A 19,903-nucleotide genomic window follows, 5' to 3' on the forward strand; every position below is an offset into this window, starting at 1 on the left:
TTCTGGTCTTCGTAATATTTCAAATTTAAAAATTTGCCCTGCCTCCAGGGTCCCGTGTTCCACCCTTTAAGGTCCCTGGATTCCGGGTCCCACTTTACCGAATGCATAGCTAGATTACTATGGTACCTCTCCTGTCCTGTTTTATGAAACTTTAGAAACCCTAGGTAATCAAAAGAGAAGGAACATTTACTGTTATCTTTAATAAAAGTTTAAGCGTTCCTTCACTTAAATAAAGGAGACTTTTTTAACAAAACACTATCCTTCAAGAATAATTTGCCTTACTAGGAGAAATTTTCGCTACGAAAATCAATATCGCAAAAAAATTTTTTTTTTTGCTTCAAGGAAGAAATTTACGAAAATGATATGACACAGGAAATCCTAATTTTTTTTAAAAATCTTTTTTCACACACGCTAATATCAAATATGAGATCAAGTATAAACAATGAAATTTCTAGACAAACTTAAAAACCTTATTACTATCTCGCCTGCGAGGAGTATTCAAATACAGCTGTCCGTCCCAAAATGGAAATTTTTGGCTCTCTGAGCACCGACACGGGAGTAGTCGTGTGTTCGAATCTCATCTTGGTAACTATTTTTACTTTTTTTTTTCTTTTTACTATCTCGCCTGCGAGGATAGGTTTCCAACTCGTAACTAACTAAATGTCCCAAATGATCAATTGCAAAAAGGTATGCTGAACATAATAGTGACATCATAATTTTCATTTTTGTCACCTAAATGTCATTTTAGGCCAAAATTGGTCCAAAAATTAAAACTACTTTATTTTAGACAAAATTTGGCAAAGTTAACAAAAAACGTATGCTGAACATGATGGTGACATTAAAATTTTGATTTTTGTCACCTAAATGTCATTTTAGGCCAAAATTGGTGCGAAATTAAAACTACTTTATTTTCGACAAAATTTGGCACAGATAACAAAAAAAGTATGCTAACATGATGGTGACATCAAAATTTTGATTCTTTGTCACCTAAATGCCGTTTAAGACCATAAACGTTTCAATCGCGCGACTTTTAACCATGGATGATAGGCTGTATTTTTGTTAGCAGAAATTGTAGAATTGGGTCGCATTGTGGATGTTTCATAGTTGTGCATTTTTAATAGCGAGATAGTTTATGCAGCGCCTGCATCTTGTTTAGAGTTAACCTGGGGTAGTTCAGGCCTGTTGCTTAGCAGCGAAAATTTTTAAAACATGAAATTAATTAAAATTTGTAAAATTCCTTTCTCAAGGCTGCAAGTTCATCTATAAGAAAGAAACAAATAAATTTTAATAAAATGTGAGAAAGCAAATCTTTTGGAAATTTTACAAACCCGAGTTTTTATGTGGGATTAAATGAAATTTGTAGATAATGATCTGTTCTTGTATTTTATAATTCATTTATTGAAAAATGTAATGGGATTTTTAGGCTTAAATTCAGTTGATGTTGCCTAAAATAAAGACATTACGAGCTTTTTTTAAAAACTTCAAAACCGTCAAATTACATTTATTGACAAATAATGCAAAAAGTGAAAAAAATTAATAACCGGGACCGGAAATAAGCCATGACGTAGATAAGGGTGTAAAAATTTTTTTTTGGGTAATTTTGGGCCTCTGAATTTGGGGGGGGGGGGGGTGTTTCTGATAAAAATTTATTTCAAAACGCTATTGTGCTTTCTTTTTAAAATGTCACTTTCTAAAACTTACTTCTGAGTAACTTTGCGCAAAGAATCAGAAAAACTTTATCAAAATCTTTCAACCCATTGCAAGTAGCCTTTTTATCTCCTTCGATGACACAGCGGGTAGAAGTATACTTTCATTGGTAATGCATTCCGAAATACAGTTGTAAAACAATTTCATGAAGGTAATAAACTTTCTTTCATTAAGAAAGATAAATTCCAATATACCATAATAACAATTATAATAATAGATAATACGGGTACTAAAATATACATAAATATCATCATATACATGGAACAAACTCCTACCCAGATCTTTTATTATTCTGTCCTGGCGCGCTAACAAACCAGAGATAAGAGTCTGGGTAAAAGTGTGTAAGTCAAGACATTTAAATTGAATAATCAAAAATTAAAATGGAAAAAAAAGAACCCAAGTTTGGAAATCGCGTTGAGATGCGATATTACCGAAAGTTGCGCTGTTACTTGAAGCAACAAACTGCAATGTAAGGGAGGAACGCAATTAATTTTGAAAATATATACAAATGCTTGCTAAGATAATACGATGTAGCAATTTTTCATAGAATGGAAAAAAAACCCTAAAAAGTTCGTTAGTTTTTTCTCTAAATTTATATCAAAAACTACACGCGAAAATGAAAAGCGTAAAACAACAAATGCGCACTATCTTATGTAAGTACGAGACTTAAATACTTTAAAAAAATTTTGAAAGAAAAAAGGAATTGAGAACTTCTCTGTCCATATATAAAAAATCTTTTTAAAAATCGAGTGTTTCAAATATAACACCCATCCAACTGGAACAACAACATTTTTAAAGATGGCAGAAAAATATGGCGGTAAAAAAATGATTGATTGACACACTACGTACTTTTTTGTTGAGCACGATGCACAATGTCACGAATTCGATTTAAAGCGATCTAAAAAAAAAGAAAAGTTAAACTAAAATGATCGATAAGGTTAAAAAGAATAAAAAATTTTGAATACAAAATTCCGGTATTTTTCCAGATTTTTTAAACAACCAACATAGCAACAAAACATTCGGTTTTGCGATTTTTAAGAGATAGCATTCAAAAAAACTGGAAACTGGTACCAAAAATTTAAACTAGCAGCTGATTCATCGATCATAAGCCAGAATTAGAAAACTTCGATCAAATCATTAGAGTCAGCATTCAACAGATAAAAGAAGTATCGACAGAGTTTGTTTCAAGGTCTTTTTTCCATTATTTTTTTACGTAGCTTTGTGTATAACAATGAGATACTAGAACTATAATTACTCTATTATGTAAAAATTGACAGATGGCCGAAAGGTTTTTTGATTTTTGAAGAGCATGGATCACCGTAGCAAGCAAACCGAACAGAAAAATCCGCCTCGCAAATACCAAATTTTATTGTTTACGTGTGTTTTCAGTTATATAAACAAACTAAAAAATCACAGATTTTAAAATAATTCAAGAACAAGCACCATATAATAAACTCAAAATGATTCAAGGAATTCACAGAAATCCAGAAAACCGCACTGTAATGGAAAGATCTTACACAACGATGACAAAACAATACAACGATCATACCTGCGTTCCATTGAACGTGCCAGTGATAAACACAGGTACTTGTTCTCCACCTTGTTTGTCTTTCGGCACTTCGATATCAGCTTGAGCTTTGTCTTGAATATCTTGCACGACCTGACCCTTTTTACCTATGATTCGTCCCACACATTCACCGGAGACCATGTACTCTGTTCTCAGTTGAGCCTCACTGTATGGTACCTTCATGGTTTCTTTGATCTTACTGAATACACAAAGCGAAGCCTAAATGAGAAGCAGTTAACATCAAGGTTATGTACAAACCTCCACAGGGTGAGCTCTACAATGTTTTGTGTAAAAATTCAATTCCCACTAGGCCGTATAAAATTGTGGTCTCCAGAAATTTAAGTTAAAACGTGATATGAATTTCAATTAAAAAATATAATCTCCATAAGGTCATGTAGGCCTCATTGGGCCAAAATAAAACAACACGTTTCACAACTTTTTATCCTTCCGTACAGTCCCTGAACACTTCTTTTAGATAAAACCTCTCCAGTTACGCCGTAGCAAAAATCTTCTCAAACACATATATTAGATTCTAATCAAATTGAGAGCCAAAAACGCCTAACCTTAAAAATTCGTCTGCTTAATTAAAAAAACTTTGTAGTTAGCAAACAAATTGCATTGTCGTTCGTTGAAATACCTTGTGAACATATCTTTTAAATAACCAAGACAAAATACCTTGTGAACATATCTTTTAAATAACCAAGGCTCACTGTCACTCATTCTGTTAGCAACACTTTTAATATTTTAGTTTAGGCTAGCTTTCACAATCTCATAACTATTATAAAGCTAGAAAAAACAACTAACTTTCCATTGAGCATCAGGCGGTCCAGTAATTTCAACTCTACTTTCACCCCCCTCTTCGCCTTTTACAACACGTACTTGAGCGCCACTGTACTGTTTCACACGATTTATATATCCGCCATTACGCCCAATAATCGCGCCTACTTCTTTCGTCGGTATTAGAACACATGTTGTCTCATTATCATTGCTACTTTGCGGTTGGGGTGCCAGATTACCACCAAAAGGATTGGGCACATAGCCATGCCCAAGAATTCCATTGTAACCACCTATATACCCTGGGTAGCCATGTCCACCCATATATGCCTAAAAAATATATATTTTAGAATAATTGCTTTAAAAATGTATTCAGGTATTTAAATTAAGGCGGAGATGATGTAGTGGTAGCGCTTTCAACCTGTAAATATAAGGTTGCAGTTTTTTCATCCACAACATTGCACTTTAAATGTAGTGTTGTCTGCCAATTTGGAACCATCTACTGACCGCAAATTGACTTGTGTGGCAGGCAAGCAATGCTATAGGTATCTTTAGCAGGTACTGTAACTTAGTTATGAAGGGAAGAAATAGACATCCGTAGGATGGAATTCGCAAAGACGTTAAAACTTCTAGTTACTTAATTACTTACGAAGGCTGGATATCAATAGTTGTGCAGTAGCAAGTCTAACGATGCTAACACTGCATCAATCTACGTTTATTGCATTTTGATCTTTGTAACATTAGCATATAAAATTTGAAAAAAAGGCTTAGTTCCGGTTTTGTAAGTACACATATCTAAAATGGAAAGTGGTCTTAAATACAAATTCTCATTTTCGAATATAAATAACCTACCATATTTGGATAACCATAGGGTGACCTTTGATACATCATATTGGGCGGATAATTGTAACTGTTACTCATTCCACCTCCAGCTCCTCCTCCTGCTCCACCAAAATAACCCTGTCACAAGAGGAAAATTTTTTTTAAAGAACATATGTTTTTATTTGTTTGTACAAAATCCCATATGATAACAAAGGCTAGAGTGTATTGGCTCACCATTCCACCACCAATACCAGGCGTCATATTTGCAGAGTTGCTCATATCTCGTTCCATGTAATCTCTCAGTCTTTTGCTTAGAACTACCTCAGCAGCACATATAGCATCAACAGTCCCTTCTATCGTGATGACACGCTCACCTGTGCACATTACACCACTAGGTGAAAACTGGTTACTTTCTTCATATCTATAAAAACAAAAACTCAAAATCAAAGTCAAAAACATTTTGGTGGTGGATTTCAGTTTACAAAAACAATATATATAAGCCAATATATTGTTTAATAACCATATTTTACATGTAACGTTTTCTATGACAGGGTGATTCAAGCTGGGGTATCTTTTTACAGAGACTATACAAAGGCTAGAAGAGAGAGCCACAAATTCTAAAGTTAACTTTTCGATCACAACAAAGTTTTGCTGCGTCGCTTTGTTCTGCAAGGCGTTGCATCAGAAAAACAAATCTAGAGTGTCCAAAAGTCACTACATTTTGAGATACAACAGTTACAAGATGGTAACTAAAAAAGAACTTCCCTGCAGAACACAGGTAGTAAAAGGCTTAAGGGATAGAAAAACAGTGAAAGCAACGTACATTGAATTTGAAATAATCAACTTCGTTACACCAGAATCATTGCGAACTTTTTTTAAGTTATTACCAGCCTTGCCAATGATTCGTCCACACAGTAAATCATGTGCAAGAAGTTTCAACTGCAGCGGCTTACACTCGTCTTCTTCTCGTTTTTCATAATCAGTTTGCATAACAACAAGCAACTCCTTTATAGCATCAGAAAAGCTAGTAGGATCCCCTTTGATAGTAGTTAAAGTATCTTCATATGGACGTCCCCTCATAGGACCTTTATCTCTATGAATGTCAATTCTATAAGAAAAAGCTTAGAGTTGCAGGCAAATGAAGTTTCGTCTCACTGGTAGCCAGGTTGAATGACATTCAGTGTTTTTTTGTGTTTAGACTTACTTTGTATTTGTTTTACCCTGGATACTGGTTATAGTTGCACCAGCTTTACCTAAAATAACTTTAACCATATCGCTTGGAATTAATATCCTAGAATACAAATCAAGGAAAACTTCTTAATTCCACTGTTGTTTTATCAGTAGCTATTATTATAAAGAACAATCAGTACTTGCACCTACCTACAGGGGTACTGTTCTACTGTTGGTGTTTGCTTCATATTGTATTGGCTATATCTATCGTTGTATCGATCATTATACTGAGTATTATAGTGGTCATTGTTTCTATATCTTCTGTCATTACGTTGCTCAGAATACCCATTTGGGCTCTGATCCTCTTTTCTTCTATGATAGTGAGTTCGATTTTGCTGCTCTCTCTGTTCTCTATCAACATATTCACTGCTTTCTTCACTTCTTCCAGGTTTAATAGTCAAGTATGATCCCATGAGCTCCATTCCTAGAAGTAAATCAAGCTAAAAATATAAACCGAAGAGCACAGAGTAATTAGAATTTGAGTTTTTTGCTGTTTTATTTTTTTATGTTAGGTTTAGATTAGGCTTAAAACCTCAATGTTAGCTGCTATTTAACACAATAAAACATTTAGCCTTCAAATTTATTATAAAATGCTGTGCAAACATATTCCAGCTGTTACATGCTTTTATAGTGTGTTGCATTAGTTAACTTCTTTCTTGGTCAGCATTTTGCTTACACTAATCAATAAGTGACCTGCCAACAATAAGTCCAAAAACAATTATAGCTATTATTTATTCCACATTTAAATAAAAGTTCCTCTAGCTCAACAATGTGATGAGCTAGACGAGAGAAAGTTGATAATCTATTTTATAGCCCTTTTATTTCACATTTTTCTAGCACCTTGCACAACCTAGTAGCCATGTGATAGATTATAAAAATGACCACCGTTTTTTATTATAATGTGAATCAGTAGAGTGCATTTCTTGAAGACCAAAAAATCTAACAGGGGCTGTAAAAGTTCTGTTTCATCAGCACGACAAATGCACCTTTTGGTCACACTACGTTAGTCTATTAAAGTTTCCCAATCTGGACACTCACAATCATTACTATTTGCATGCAGATTTTTCTTGTTCTATTTTATCTCCCTGTTCATATTGTTCCTTTCTGACTTACGTTGATGTTCATATTGTAATTGTGCACCAGGTTGGTCAGCAGATTTCATTGGGTTAAGATAAATAAGCAATGGAATGTTTTATAGCTATAACACAAGCAAACACACACAAATTTACTTTAAGAGATTGATAAACAGCCAAAAATTGTTCATTGAATTTTATTTAACATATTCTTTCATACTCAGGGTTATCGATGATGTTTTTGAGGTTCTGCGGGAACCAGTTTACATTGACAAGGCATTATTACCTGCAATGAAGGGTCCAATTCTGATAAATGAAAATACGTTCTATTTCCATTTGACTTAGCACCTTTTTATATGAGACTGGAAAACTCGGTCCACCGAGATATCCTGCACGACTGAGATCTCGGGTATTTGCGGAAAAACGCTGAAAATTTATACTGTGTTTATATGGTGCATATTCGTCTCGCCTCGGCTACAACGGGAAACTCGATCAACCAAGATCCCGGGCAAGTGACCCGGGATCCCGGTCAAACGGGATTGATATTTGTCCATGTAAACAGAAAAACCTGGTGGCTAAGTACAGAAAAAGTTTATGCAAGCTTTAGAAGAGCAAATAATTATCACTATTAATGCAAATCAATGGATATATTTGTTTTTGTATCATAGTGTATTTGTAATAAATAGACAACAAAACCATGAAACATGCTGAAAACACCAGGTTTCACTGAAATTATAATTGAGAATGATCTAAAATTAACTTTTTATCCTGTTTCAAGTGTGTGGGAGATAAATAATAGCCCCATAATATATTTTAATGAATAATATTTAAATTGGTCTGAAACAAAGGTTATTTTAAAAAAAATTAAGAAACAACTAATAGTGATAACAAAGTTGTTTCAAGCATAAACAGTATCGCTATCTTCTTATTTGTGTTGATGGAAGCCATATTTGTTTATATACTCACCCCGCCAGCGTTTTTATATATACCAAAGCGGTTGTTGTTTTGTTTTTTAACATATGTAACAGGTATATACTGAAGATAAGTAAACACTTGTTTTTTACTTCCCTTTTTAAAATCGAGTTCTCATGAAAAAGTTGTGGGCTTTTTTAATTTTAAAGTTTCACCCTGTAGCTGGGAAAACTGTTATGAAGATGAGAATGGAAGTGAAAGCAAAAGCTTAGTAGTGAACTGCAGCCTTTTTAGCTATTCCGATGCCCTGAGAACGAGATTGGCTCTTTCCGGCTTGTGTACAGAAAGGCCCACCGAGACAGGTTGCGGTGCTGGGAAGTATATTTTAGAGTAAAAAAGAAGCTATTTGGGGTTATCAGGGCAAACATGTCGGTGACATTTTCTTTTACCCTTCCGTAGCCTATCTTACCCCCCCCCCACATTAAATGCTGCACTGCGATCCCTAACAGTTTTTGTTGGTTTAAATAGTTAGACTCTAAAAGCGTTTTTAAATTAGAAGATTAGTAGAAAATGCTTTCCAGCACTACTTCATTATTCTTATTCCAAAAGGCATAGCACAAAAACACATTTTATAATTATCAACACAATTAATCTTAGTTGCAATAATTTACTCTTCTACTTTTTCTCTGAGTTATCGTTTTACAGCAACATGTTCAGGGGGCCTTTTTTGCCATCTGAGAGATGACATCAAAATGGGTTTAATCCAAAAAAAAAATTATCACAACATGGCGGCTTTCGAGAAAGAAGCATGCTGTAAACACAAGAAAATGTGGTTTTATATCTTTATTATTTTAAATTTTACTTAATAAGCCCAAAAGAGCTCACATAAAAAGTTTAGAGTGAAGCTTGACTAATTAAATTTTTTGAAGGATATTTTATAAAGCATTTTTATTTTTTTTTACGAATGAGAAAGAACCCCAAATAACTCATTCAAAAAATATAAAGAAATATATATCTATTTTTTGTTTTAAAAAATATATATATTCTTCTTGTTGTGGAGCCGTAGATTAGTGGTTATAGCTCTCGTACTCTGTGCAGGAGACCGGGGTTCGATTCCTCTTGACGGCGATTCAACATGGGCGAGTGAATGTTACCATAGCCCCGGGTTAACCGAAGCCATGTGAGGGAAATTGGGAAGGTGGCACACTGTGTGGGCCGGTGGATGTTGCCGGGAGTTGTCTAGTAGAGCGCAGGCCCTAATTGGGTCTGCGTCGCTCAAAATGAGCATTAAATACTCTAGGACTCTCCATCTAAGCCATGGCCCCTCCTGGAAATAATAGATAGGGTATATCCCTCGATATTTGTGAGGCTAGCCATGTAAAATATGCACATCTATCTATCTATCTATGATGTTAAACACATCTTTTATTAATAGCTGGTTAAAAATAACACCTTATAGACTTTTGTTTTTGTTGCAGCAAAGAATCGCTGTTGTTGGTTTTTTTTCATTTTGTTGAGATATCCTTTTTACATATACAAAACTAATGAGATCAATTTATATTTCCAATTTGTATTTCCATGTGTAAAAAATATTAAGTTTAAATAAAAAATTTCGTAGAGATTAGCCAAACTTTAGAAAATAAAACAAAAAACATCTGATATGGTAAAACATCCAGAAGTATGATTTAATACTGAAGCTTGCGTCTTAAAATAGCACAAATATTTATTATAACAGGTTGTTCGCCAGCCAGAATATTTATCTTTTAATACTGAATATGCACACATAAAAAATCTCGGGACCATTTTTGTTTGGGCAAAGATAATGTGGACAATAAACATGGTAATTAACAAATAAACAAAACGAAGAAAATAAATCAGGAAAAAAAACTTACCATCCAATGTTTTATAAGCATTCTTTGCTTCTTCTGGACTTGAAAAATCTACACTAACTGCATCGCTGTGCTGATGCTTCTGAATTCCATCATATGTTATTTTTCGCTGATTTAAAATATGAATTAAAGTTTCCAGGAATGGACCATCTTTGGAAACCCCATTGTGTTGAAATTGAAATAAAAGTTGCGGCATTTTTCCAAACCGGTATGAAAATAGAGCTGTGAAAAGTTTGAGAAAGACTAACCTAAACACAAAAGACTATACAACATGCGCATGTATTTTTGTTATCTTTTTACACACGTGCTGCAGTAGCCATCATGGTTCATGTGATCAAAATTTTACAGTAGTACGCATGGTATGTTGGAGATAATACATACTCTCAGAAGAAGGTTATACTATCATACCAATTTTGAGAAAAGCTCATTGATCTACTGAGTTTTTTATAATTTTATAAGTAACAAAAGTATGACAAAACGCACATCTTTACCATGACCATAGTTTGTACTAACAGCATTTTGCTCAAAGTGACTATATATAATTTGCTTTAAAACAATGCTTAATTTTTTACAAATATATAATTTTATTTCTAAAACCAAAATTAAACCTATTTTTTTATTTTATGTCGCATTTGTTTTGCAGAAAGTCAATTTTTAAAAAGCACTCAAACGAACCGCCGGAAACAAGTTTGCAATCTCCATAATAACGTGCTTACGGTTGATAGTATTAAATGTATGTTCCGTGCATGTATTTTCATTGTGCGTACCAGTTCATTCATCATGTACATGAACAAAAAAAATATTTTTCTATTTTAAGAAATTTTTATGCGCAAAACTCTCCTTCGTAGACCCTTCCTGGAAAATTGCAATTACTTTAAAAATTAAGAATTCAAATCTGAAATGACGGGATTTAACAGAGTCATTTTTCCATTGTTGATCTCGAACTAACAGCATATAAATACAGATTTAAGTAGAGATCTGGCAACTCGAGAAGATGCATCACTAGACACAACACGTAGCACAATATGCAGCAAACCGTTGAGATACATAAAATTAATGAAAAGGGCGGATGGGGGTGAGGTGGAATCAAATCTAAATCATGTTGAGATGTTGGTCTGTGCTTGTCTTAAACAGAGCTTCCGCTGTATTTCTTTATACTTTCGTCTAATTTTAAATTTTAAAATGGGGAAAATTTGAGCACGAAGAACCAAAACAAAATGCGCTAAATGTAGCAGGTGCAGTTCTTTGCCAGACTCGTGACATTTCGCACATGTACATAAATTTATTTTGAGCCCACACTTTTGCTGTACATAAATTTATTTTGAGCCCACACTTTTGCTGAAATAGGAGAAGCAATGCTCCACCTTCTTGCTAAAATAAAATTTCAAATTCAAATAACTTCGTACATCTTCTAAGATTTTCCTAATCGGGACTCTAAAGGAACTTTCAGACATGTTTGAAAAATTCAAGTCCGTCTTGAGTAGTAAGACGTTGTGCTTTTTCACACAGAAGTGCGCTGACCAACATGCAGCATGTTTCATGCTTCTCAAGCGTGACCAGAACCAATTTTTATATGCCTGGTTTGGTCTGTAATAAACAGCCTGAAATTGGCGGGAATCACAAATAACCTTAAAAAAATAGTCATGTCAATAGTTAGTTAAAGCGAGCAGCGAGTCCTTTCTTTCCAGCGTTAAACTTTTTTATTTCTTTCATAGCTTGTTCATATATTAATACAAATTCTATTCTTCCGATATTAAAACATAATTATTGTTGCCGAAAAATCGATGAGTTATTTTGTCTGCTGGGAAAAAGCTGCGGACTACTCAAAAACAATCATTTACGTCAATGGTTAAATATGTCCGGAAAATTTTTGTCCTTTGCCGTTGATTGCAATTGTTCAATTCCATCTAAGTTCAAAATATCTTTGCCGCGCCTTTTTTAATGACGAAACGGATCACGTGGTCGATTTGGGTTTCAGACCTCTTATAGACAAGTCATACACAACCTCTTCAGCTTTCTTCAAGTCGTATTTCAACGAATCAAAGCGCTTTCTCAAAGCGTCATTCTTTAAGTTCAACAAACGAAAAGCGGCGTCAAGCTCTGAGATAAAGCTAGCAATCCGGATGGGTCGCTCGTAGTCGCCAGCAATCACGGTGTTGACACACATTCGAGACTAAAAATAAATAAACAAATAAAAAAAGGTTTATTATTACTCGTTAAGAAGTTGAGATCAATAAAAATTAAACTTAGGGGGTGTTTATATGAGCCCGGTTAGCTGGGCTGGAATCATCCCGCTTGTGATTTCAGCTATCTTAACAAATTCTCATTAAAATCAACAATCTGTCATATGGGAAGCGAGTCAGCCCGGTTAGCCGAGATGTAGCTTTTTCCAACGAGATACCGGAAAGGCGGGCTAAAGTTTGCTTTTTATTTTTGTACATGATTACAGCCATGTTTTCTGTACATTAATAACGAAATTGCTGAAGAATAAACTTTTATTAACAAATAAACTTTTATTTTATTTTGATGAAAATAAATTATAGATCAGGAACAATAAATATACATAAGAAACTTATTAAAAAACTCATACTTTTTATGTAACTAGACCGGGGTTTGAAAACATGTGATCTCGGGCTGATCCAAGCCCGGCAAACCGAGCCAGCCCGCTTACCAGGGTCATAAGACCACCCCCTTTCTTTACCTCCTTATAGTCAAGTTTAACTTACCTGAAAAAAAATTGCAAAGTTATGGAAAGATCCGTCTTTAGAGTTTAGAATTAAAAGCAGCAATTTTAAAACTTTATTAGAAGCACAAACTTTCAAATATCTCCCCCCTCAAAGCTCCCTCGTAGCTAATATTATACGTGGGACCTTGGTTTTAAAATAGGGGTGAAATGGCAACCCCCACACCCAACTTTTTAAAGCAATTACCCTCACGTCACTCCCAACCTCTTATTATTTTCTGGATAATTACTGTAAAAATATCAACGCGTAGTTTAGACAGGAGTTTAAACCGTAACTGATTCGAACCATCACGCTTCTGATCGTACTTCGAATTAAACAGTGCGACAGGAGTTTGAAAGAAGATTAAAATTAAAAAAACAGTATGTAAAAATATATAGAAGGAAGAAAAATGTCTACCAATTCACTTGCTAACTGCAACACACCAATTAGATAGTCATCTAAGTCCAAGTGGAAACCATCCTCCCATCTCAGGTGCACTAAACACAACACAGTAAAGTTTTTTATGGCCAACTTTGAAAAATTAACCCCATCAGCTTTTTCTGATCAACAATGAAAACAATAAAAAACAACAACAACAATAAACAGCTCTCTTAAGGCGGTCTTTTAACCCAAATTTAAAAATTTTTGTAGCAATTACTAAAATTGTCATACAAAGAATTTACACACAAACATTCTCATCAATAACAAATCACTAGATCTTATTCTTCTGACAAGGGCTTAAAGGCTTTGTTCTTCATAGTTATACATAAAAAAGATTCCAGTGATCCCCTATTCTTTCCTATCCGCCTATTATTATCTATTAGATTAGAAGAAACGGTTTGCGCTTTTTAACGACATTGATATTGATAGTTGTAATACATTTCACGGTGTAATGTGTAAAACTAACTGAAAACTATCTATGAAGAAAAGCCACGTTTTTAACACCACGCAAAATAATCCTGGTTAAATCAACAGTTGCCTACAATTACTGCGATAAGGCCTAATTGTCGGCAATATAGACAAAGCAACATACTTATGCGCCACAAAAAACAGACCCCACAGTTTTATTTTTATTTTCACGCTTCTTTATTCAAAACATAAAGTCAGTGAAAGCCAACTTATTCCGATTATTACAATAATCGAAATTGACGTTATACCGAACTATTATTAATACAGTTGATCCTCGCTTTAACGAACCCTCAGGGGACCGAGCAATTTAGTTAGCTATAATGAGGGATTCGTTAAAAGCGAACTTTTCAAAAATGGGTTTAAATCTGATAAATTCACGATTTTTTAGTACTGTTTAGTTTAATAATTATAAAGAGTTACATGAACAATTACATAAAGAAACAAAGTCTATGAAAGAAATTTACAATGGTTGTTTGTTGTTTTTTCAATTCAATTTCTTTGATAGCCTCATATTTTTCACCGAGGCTCACCCTCCTTCTCTTATCAGCCAACATTTTTTAAATAAAAAATATGTAAAAAAACATTTGAATAAAATTCAAAGACTGAATTTCGAATGCCGCCGATTCGTTTTTGGTGATTCGAAGCATTCAGATTCTAAAATGTGGTACTATTCGTTATTTCGAGGGTAAATCAGGCGTTATGTTAAAATATTTTTGTTCGATATAATGAGGAATTCGTTAAAAGCGAGTTCGTTAAATAGAGTCATTTTATGAGAGCTTTGTTAGCGAAATTTAAGGGACCGAGACATTTTGTTCGATATAATGAGGGATTCGCTAAAATCCATGTTCGCTAAAACGAGGGTTAACTGTATTATTATTGAAATTATTTACCCAGGATAGCCTCTTCAGTTCCTATTGGTACTGCTATCAACGAGGATCCTGCGAAATGGTTCTTAGCGCATTTAAAGTTTCTTTTTGAGCTACAGAAGTCGTGCAAGCACATCAATCGCTCAATTAGACAACTGCCTACGATATTAATCCTAAGCATAGATTCACACTTTTATAGTTTCTCTCATGACTCAGCCGAGGTTTGAACCCAAGACGTCCTGCATTGGAAGTAAACGCTCTACCACAAGGATACCAGTCGGTAAACAGTGTATGGAATAGCTGTTTGGTACCAACTTATGAAAGTTGTGTGTTCTTTTATTCCAATAAACGTTCAAATGCTAATATTTTCTCATTTACATATAAAAGCAAAACAAGTTTAGTCAGACTAAGCACGAGTTCGCTACCTACTATGGCCCACACGAATGATCTTGAAAGAATTTTGCTACGAGCTAGCTGTTAGCATACGTGCTTTCCTTCTTTGATTTAAGTCTGCTGTTTTATTGTTTCCCATCTATGTTATAGAAATCTAATTCGAATACCTAACTAAAATTAATAAAACGCCGAACACCAAAGATAATATTGGCATTAAGTTTTTAGTCTGTGTTAAATTTAAACGTTTTAATGTATCCAGCTCGACGATGCTTGAACTTTTAGTACTTATATAATTTTTGAAACTCGCTTGACTGTTTCAGCTATGACTGGGTAATGGAGGATTGAGCATTCAAGGTTTGTAGTTCGCCAGAAAAAGCTTTGAGGCTTCTCAGCGACAAATTTGCTTTCCTCTGAAAATTGTATATCTTGATCCATTTCTACTTTTTTACACTAAGTTTAACTAATGAGTTTATTCCGTGAAATAAAAAAAAGCTGAATATTTTAGCCATAACAGGGTTACGATAAGGTGTAACTTGTATGGAATCTAAAGTGACGATAAATTGATTTTTAAAAAAATGCTGAGCGCATAAGTGCATCTTGCACATCCAGGTTTGGGGTTTTTAAATACAGGTATATAGTGTATCGCAAAACCATATCGAACAGCTACAGTGTGTCGCAAATTCAGTGGAAAGCTTACGGCGGTAAAGCCTTTTGAATGTTATGCATTTTTTTAAAAAAAAAAACCTTCACGCAACTTCAGCTTAATTAAGAACACAGAATACAACCTGTGAATAGGAAAAACAGTAGCCCAGCATTTTTTATTTGTAAAAAATAATTTCTTGTAAAAGTTCAAAAAATTAATTGTAACTGGCTAGGTTATGCAGCTAGTACCAGCAAACCATATCGAACAACTATAGATACAGTATAGCTATAGATAACGTTAGTTGAAAAAAAATACGTTATGCAGTATGGGTAAAACAGTTGCACAGCTATTGTATTTTGAAGAATATGTTTCCGTGAGTCTAAACACAGCCTAAAACCTTTTTTACAAAATTAATTCTGACAAAAAAGTTGGATTGTTGTTGAAGTTCGAACAGAATTTTTTGGAGATAAATAGCTATGCTATGGCTAGCAAAACAACCTGAGTTTCTATCTTAGTAAAAATTAGATTGATGACATACAAAAGAAACAATATTGCTAGCACTGATACCAAGCTGAAAAAACCATTCAAAGAACAACATAAATACGGTTAGGTGTAGTTAGCTTTGGACTATGCTTCATTTTATAATTTAGCTAGCTATGTTTTTAGAGAAAATCTTAAAAACGAATTTTTTAAAGGCTAAAACATTTGATACGATATTCATCCTAACATGTTAAAAAATAAATATCATGAATAAAAATAAATAAAAGGCATTCGTCTTGCCAAAAGGCTAGAACTTCTTGTTGTACTCACAAACATTTAGTCCCCAATTTGTACGGATGTGTGTTAGACTCCTGCTTTTTTTGCTTACCTAGCAACAAGAGCAACGTAGCTATTGCTACTCTGGTACTATCTTGACACACAGACACAGACAGCGTGTAACAACGGGTATTATTAATATAGAGAACAGTCTATTCTTACCTTTTAACAGAGTAGCAGCCTCGGTACGGGGCATCAATTCCTCCCTTTCAAGATAAGTTATTAAACACACTAAGAAGACCAGTTTTTGCAAAACAAATTTCCAGTGATCATGAAACCTATCAGAAAAATACAAAAACATTTTGAAACTTTATATACAACATGACCAACTCGGCATAAAAAGATTGTAATATTGTGATCTACAACAAAAAAAGCATGTTGTTCCATAAGTATTACTGCAACTCCTTAATTTCCTGAATTTTCTTGACTCCAATTATTGACCTTTTTAAATTCTACATTTTGCACTAAAGCCGTCGTAATCAATTTTTGGTTTGTTGTTTCCTGACTCGTTGTTTTGTTGCAGAGTCGGTCGGTCAGCAGATTAATTTTTTTACTTTTTCGTCAGACAATAAAAAAAATTTACTGTCTACTCTTGTTTTCTCATGAGCCTGTTGTTTTGATTCTTCACCTGCTTAGCCATTTAGCTATATTTTTATTTAACTATACTCACACTTTATGGAAAAATACTTTGAGTCGGTAATAACTGTGTTTGGGTCGAAAATACTGGGAAAATAAAAACATGTTGAAAAATCCCGACCTAAACTTTGGCGAGAGATTGCAAGAATCGGTCGGAAAACAGCAAACAAAATTTTTTTTAAGGACGGCCTTGCCTTAAATTACTCAGTAAAAATCATTGTGAAGTCCTTGAGAACATTTCTGATATTTATTTTTCTTGTATGGTGACCACTCTTTTTATAGAGTCAAATTTGAAGAGATTTGAAAACTTTTGATCAAAACACTCAAGCTATGTTGAGATGACGGTACTTTCATTAAAAAAAATTGAGCAGGGGCGGCGCCGCTAGGGAGGCTGGGATGGGCTTCAGCCTCCCCCCTCCCCTTCCCACTTTTTGCTCAGTAATAATTTTTTATTTTCTGCCAATAAGTGTCTCTATCACGGCAGGAAAATTGATGTTATCCAACCAGAGAACCTGGAGAATATCTCACTAAATATAGCCGTTTTACGTGTTTTAGGACTCTAAAAATGCGTTGGCTGGACCCCAGCTGTTTCGGTAACTCGCTTCGCTGGTTGATTGTTAGTAAAATCTCAAAATTTAAGAGTTTTAAGGTGCCCTTGCCAATAATATAAAAAATGGAAATATTTCAATTGACCAGTTGAACATAAATTTTTTTGTCACAATCGTTTTGATTTATTTACAAATTTAGGAAGAGAAAAAACTAGCACTGCATATTATACGCACTGGCTAACTATTATTACGAGTTTAGCCTTGCATAACGCTCTAATTGTTACTTCTAGTATGGACTGACACCTCTAACAAAGAAAAAGTAATTTTGAAATAAATTTTGTGTTTTTCTAAATTGCTGAGTTCCTTTAGGGTTCCAAGACATAAAGTTAGTGCTTTACTGCAACCAAAAAAATGTTTGTAGGCTTTTCAGATGTGAAATTTTGAGTTTTGTATAAAACAAAGATCTCGCCTGAAAGCCACCATGGTTTTTGCAGCCTTAGTGAACAACCTTGTGTCAACAAGAAGTCTGACATTAGTAATGGCAAGTTAGGCCAAAAACTCTTTTTTGTAACTGCTGGTTAAGCACAGAATAACGATTTTAGTTTGCACAACAAACTAATAACAAACTTTGACTGCTTTTTGTTGAAAGACACAGAAACGTTTCAAAGACACCAGAACATTTTCCAAGGATGGTGGTAACGAAACTTGTTTTCCTTGATGTGTCAGTATTGTTCTTACACAAAATCAAAGTAGTCACGCTAAAAATCCTCTATATATAGGCTCTGTAAGCTACACAAATATTTAAAAAAGTTTGTGACATTTTTGCATGTGAATCTAGCGGGACCTTGCGAAGTAAAAACTGCATTATTGGAAAATATACTAAAATTGAGTGACTTTAAGTACACTATTCAGGATTCCTGCTTATAAGCTTTAAGTATCATCAAAATCTTCAGTGGTGCAGATTATTTTGTTCAACTGATTTACACCTTAACTTTACTAACATCAAAAGGTTGTAAATAAATATATTTGAACCAATATAAAGATTATTTTGCGCTAGCGTTTAGTTTAATGCTTTCTAAAAGGTACTAGGCTAAATAATGCCATATTTTTCCAATAAATTACCCCTACATAATGAATAACATTGACTGATTTGCTGTTCTATATTTTCTGACAGAAGCTTGTGCTTAATGAGTAACAACACTGAAAATTAAAAGAAGAAGAAAAGCAATTCAAAATTCCATGATTTCCATGTTTGCTGTGAACACTGTTTTGCATACCTCTCCAGAAAACCATGTAGAATGGAAAGACTATAATTTACAAAAGATCAAGGTCAAAATTTCATGACAATAAAAACACAGTCCAAGTTCAGCATTACCTGTAATATTGTCCAGCTGGTACTTTTTCCCCAAGCAATGCAAGATGTTGAATAACATCAGGAAGTTTCCCACGAACATTCTGACAAACTAAAATAATATCTGAAAAAAAAGATATATATTCTATAATATATACAACAAGGCAAAAAATTGGTTTTAGAGAAACTTAATGCTCAACTTTAAGGCGACTGAGAATAGACTAAAACACACTCACTATCCTTGCTGGCATTATGATGGACGGTTTGAATGATTGCTAACATTTCCCTAGCTTTTTGTTCCAATTCACGAACAATAGTTTTAATTTCCTATTGAGAGAAAAGATATTATCATAGCAACGACAAGTATATGTATTGGCTACATCCATGTTTTTACATAAGTTTTTTTTATCACCAACCCCTGCCAATCATCAGTATCGAAATCAAAAAAGTACTACTTACCTCCCTAATCTGTTGCTCTTTGTCGAAAAATTCTTGAAAAGATGAAAACATGTTTAGTGTTTTACTAGCCATTATATCAACTGTTTATAAAAACCTAAAATAATAACACAGTCCTCTCGCTAAAAACACTCTACTTTTATTCATAGAATTTCACAATAATTTTTTTATTTTTTATAGTTTTCATGTGAAACATGAGTTTAAATAACTAGTGTTTTCTTGTAAGAAATGCACAGAATCTCTAAATGTTCACTGATTATCACTTTGTATATTGCCTGTAAGTAGCCAAGAGAACATAGCGTCATTAATATCTTACAAAAAAAGTGTCTGGCCAATCAATCAATCAATCAATCAATCAATCAATCAATCAATCAATCAATCAATCAATCAATCAATCAATAATACATCTCAGTGTTCCATGAACAATATCAAACTTACGTAGTACATGCTATGCACAGCTTAAAGTTCTTGAACAGGGTTAACTTCCCAATTCCCCGACTTTTCCCAAATGAAAAGGTGAAAATAAATGTGTGTGTGCAGTAATCCCCCTCCCGTCCCCTCTCCCCCCCCTCCTCCCTGGATCTCTTA

At 34.0% G+C, this 19,903-nt stretch overlaps 2 protein-coding genes across 2 annotated transcripts; both read right to left on the minus strand.

Moving 5' to 3' along the window:
* Positions 1–1,848: 1,848 nt before the first annotated feature.
* Positions 1,849–10,291, minus strand: LOC130622639 (insulin-like growth factor 2 mRNA-binding protein 2). The gene is made up of 9 exons (XM_057438125.1): positions 9,978–10,291; positions 6,251–6,524; positions 6,075–6,161; positions 5,694–5,978; positions 5,105–5,291; positions 4,901–5,008; positions 4,079–4,378; positions 3,257–3,493; positions 1,849–2,605 (listed from the first exon to the last, which is right to left on the minus strand). Exons 1-9 carry the CDS (start codon positions 10,168–10,170, stop codon positions 2,549–2,551), a joined length of 1,728 nt encoding a protein of 575 aa, XP_057294108.1. The 5' UTR covers positions 10,171–10,291; the 3' UTR covers positions 1,849–2,548.
* A 1,357-nt stretch (positions 10,292–11,648) lies between these two features.
* LOC130621594 (translin-like) lies at positions 11,649–19,827 on the minus strand. The gene is made up of 6 exons (XM_057436904.1): positions 19,319–19,827; positions 19,096–19,186; positions 18,884–18,983; positions 16,487–16,602; positions 13,115–13,194; positions 11,649–12,147 (listed from the first exon to the last, which is right to left on the minus strand). The coding sequence occupies exons 1-6, from the start codon at positions 19,388–19,390 to the stop codon at positions 11,929–11,931; spliced, it is 678 nt and encodes a 225-aa protein (XP_057292887.1). The 5' UTR covers positions 19,391–19,827; the 3' UTR covers positions 11,649–11,928.
* Between the last annotated feature and the right edge of the window lie 76 nt (positions 19,828–19,903).

The sequence above is a fragment of the Hydractinia symbiolongicarpus genome, chromosome 12 (assembly GCF_029227915.1).
Source record: "Hydractinia symbiolongicarpus strain clone_291-10 chromosome 12, HSymV2.1, whole genome shotgun sequence".
In the NCBI taxonomy this organism is placed as follows: Eukaryota; Metazoa; Cnidaria; class Hydrozoa; order Anthoathecata; family Hydractiniidae; genus Hydractinia; species Hydractinia symbiolongicarpus.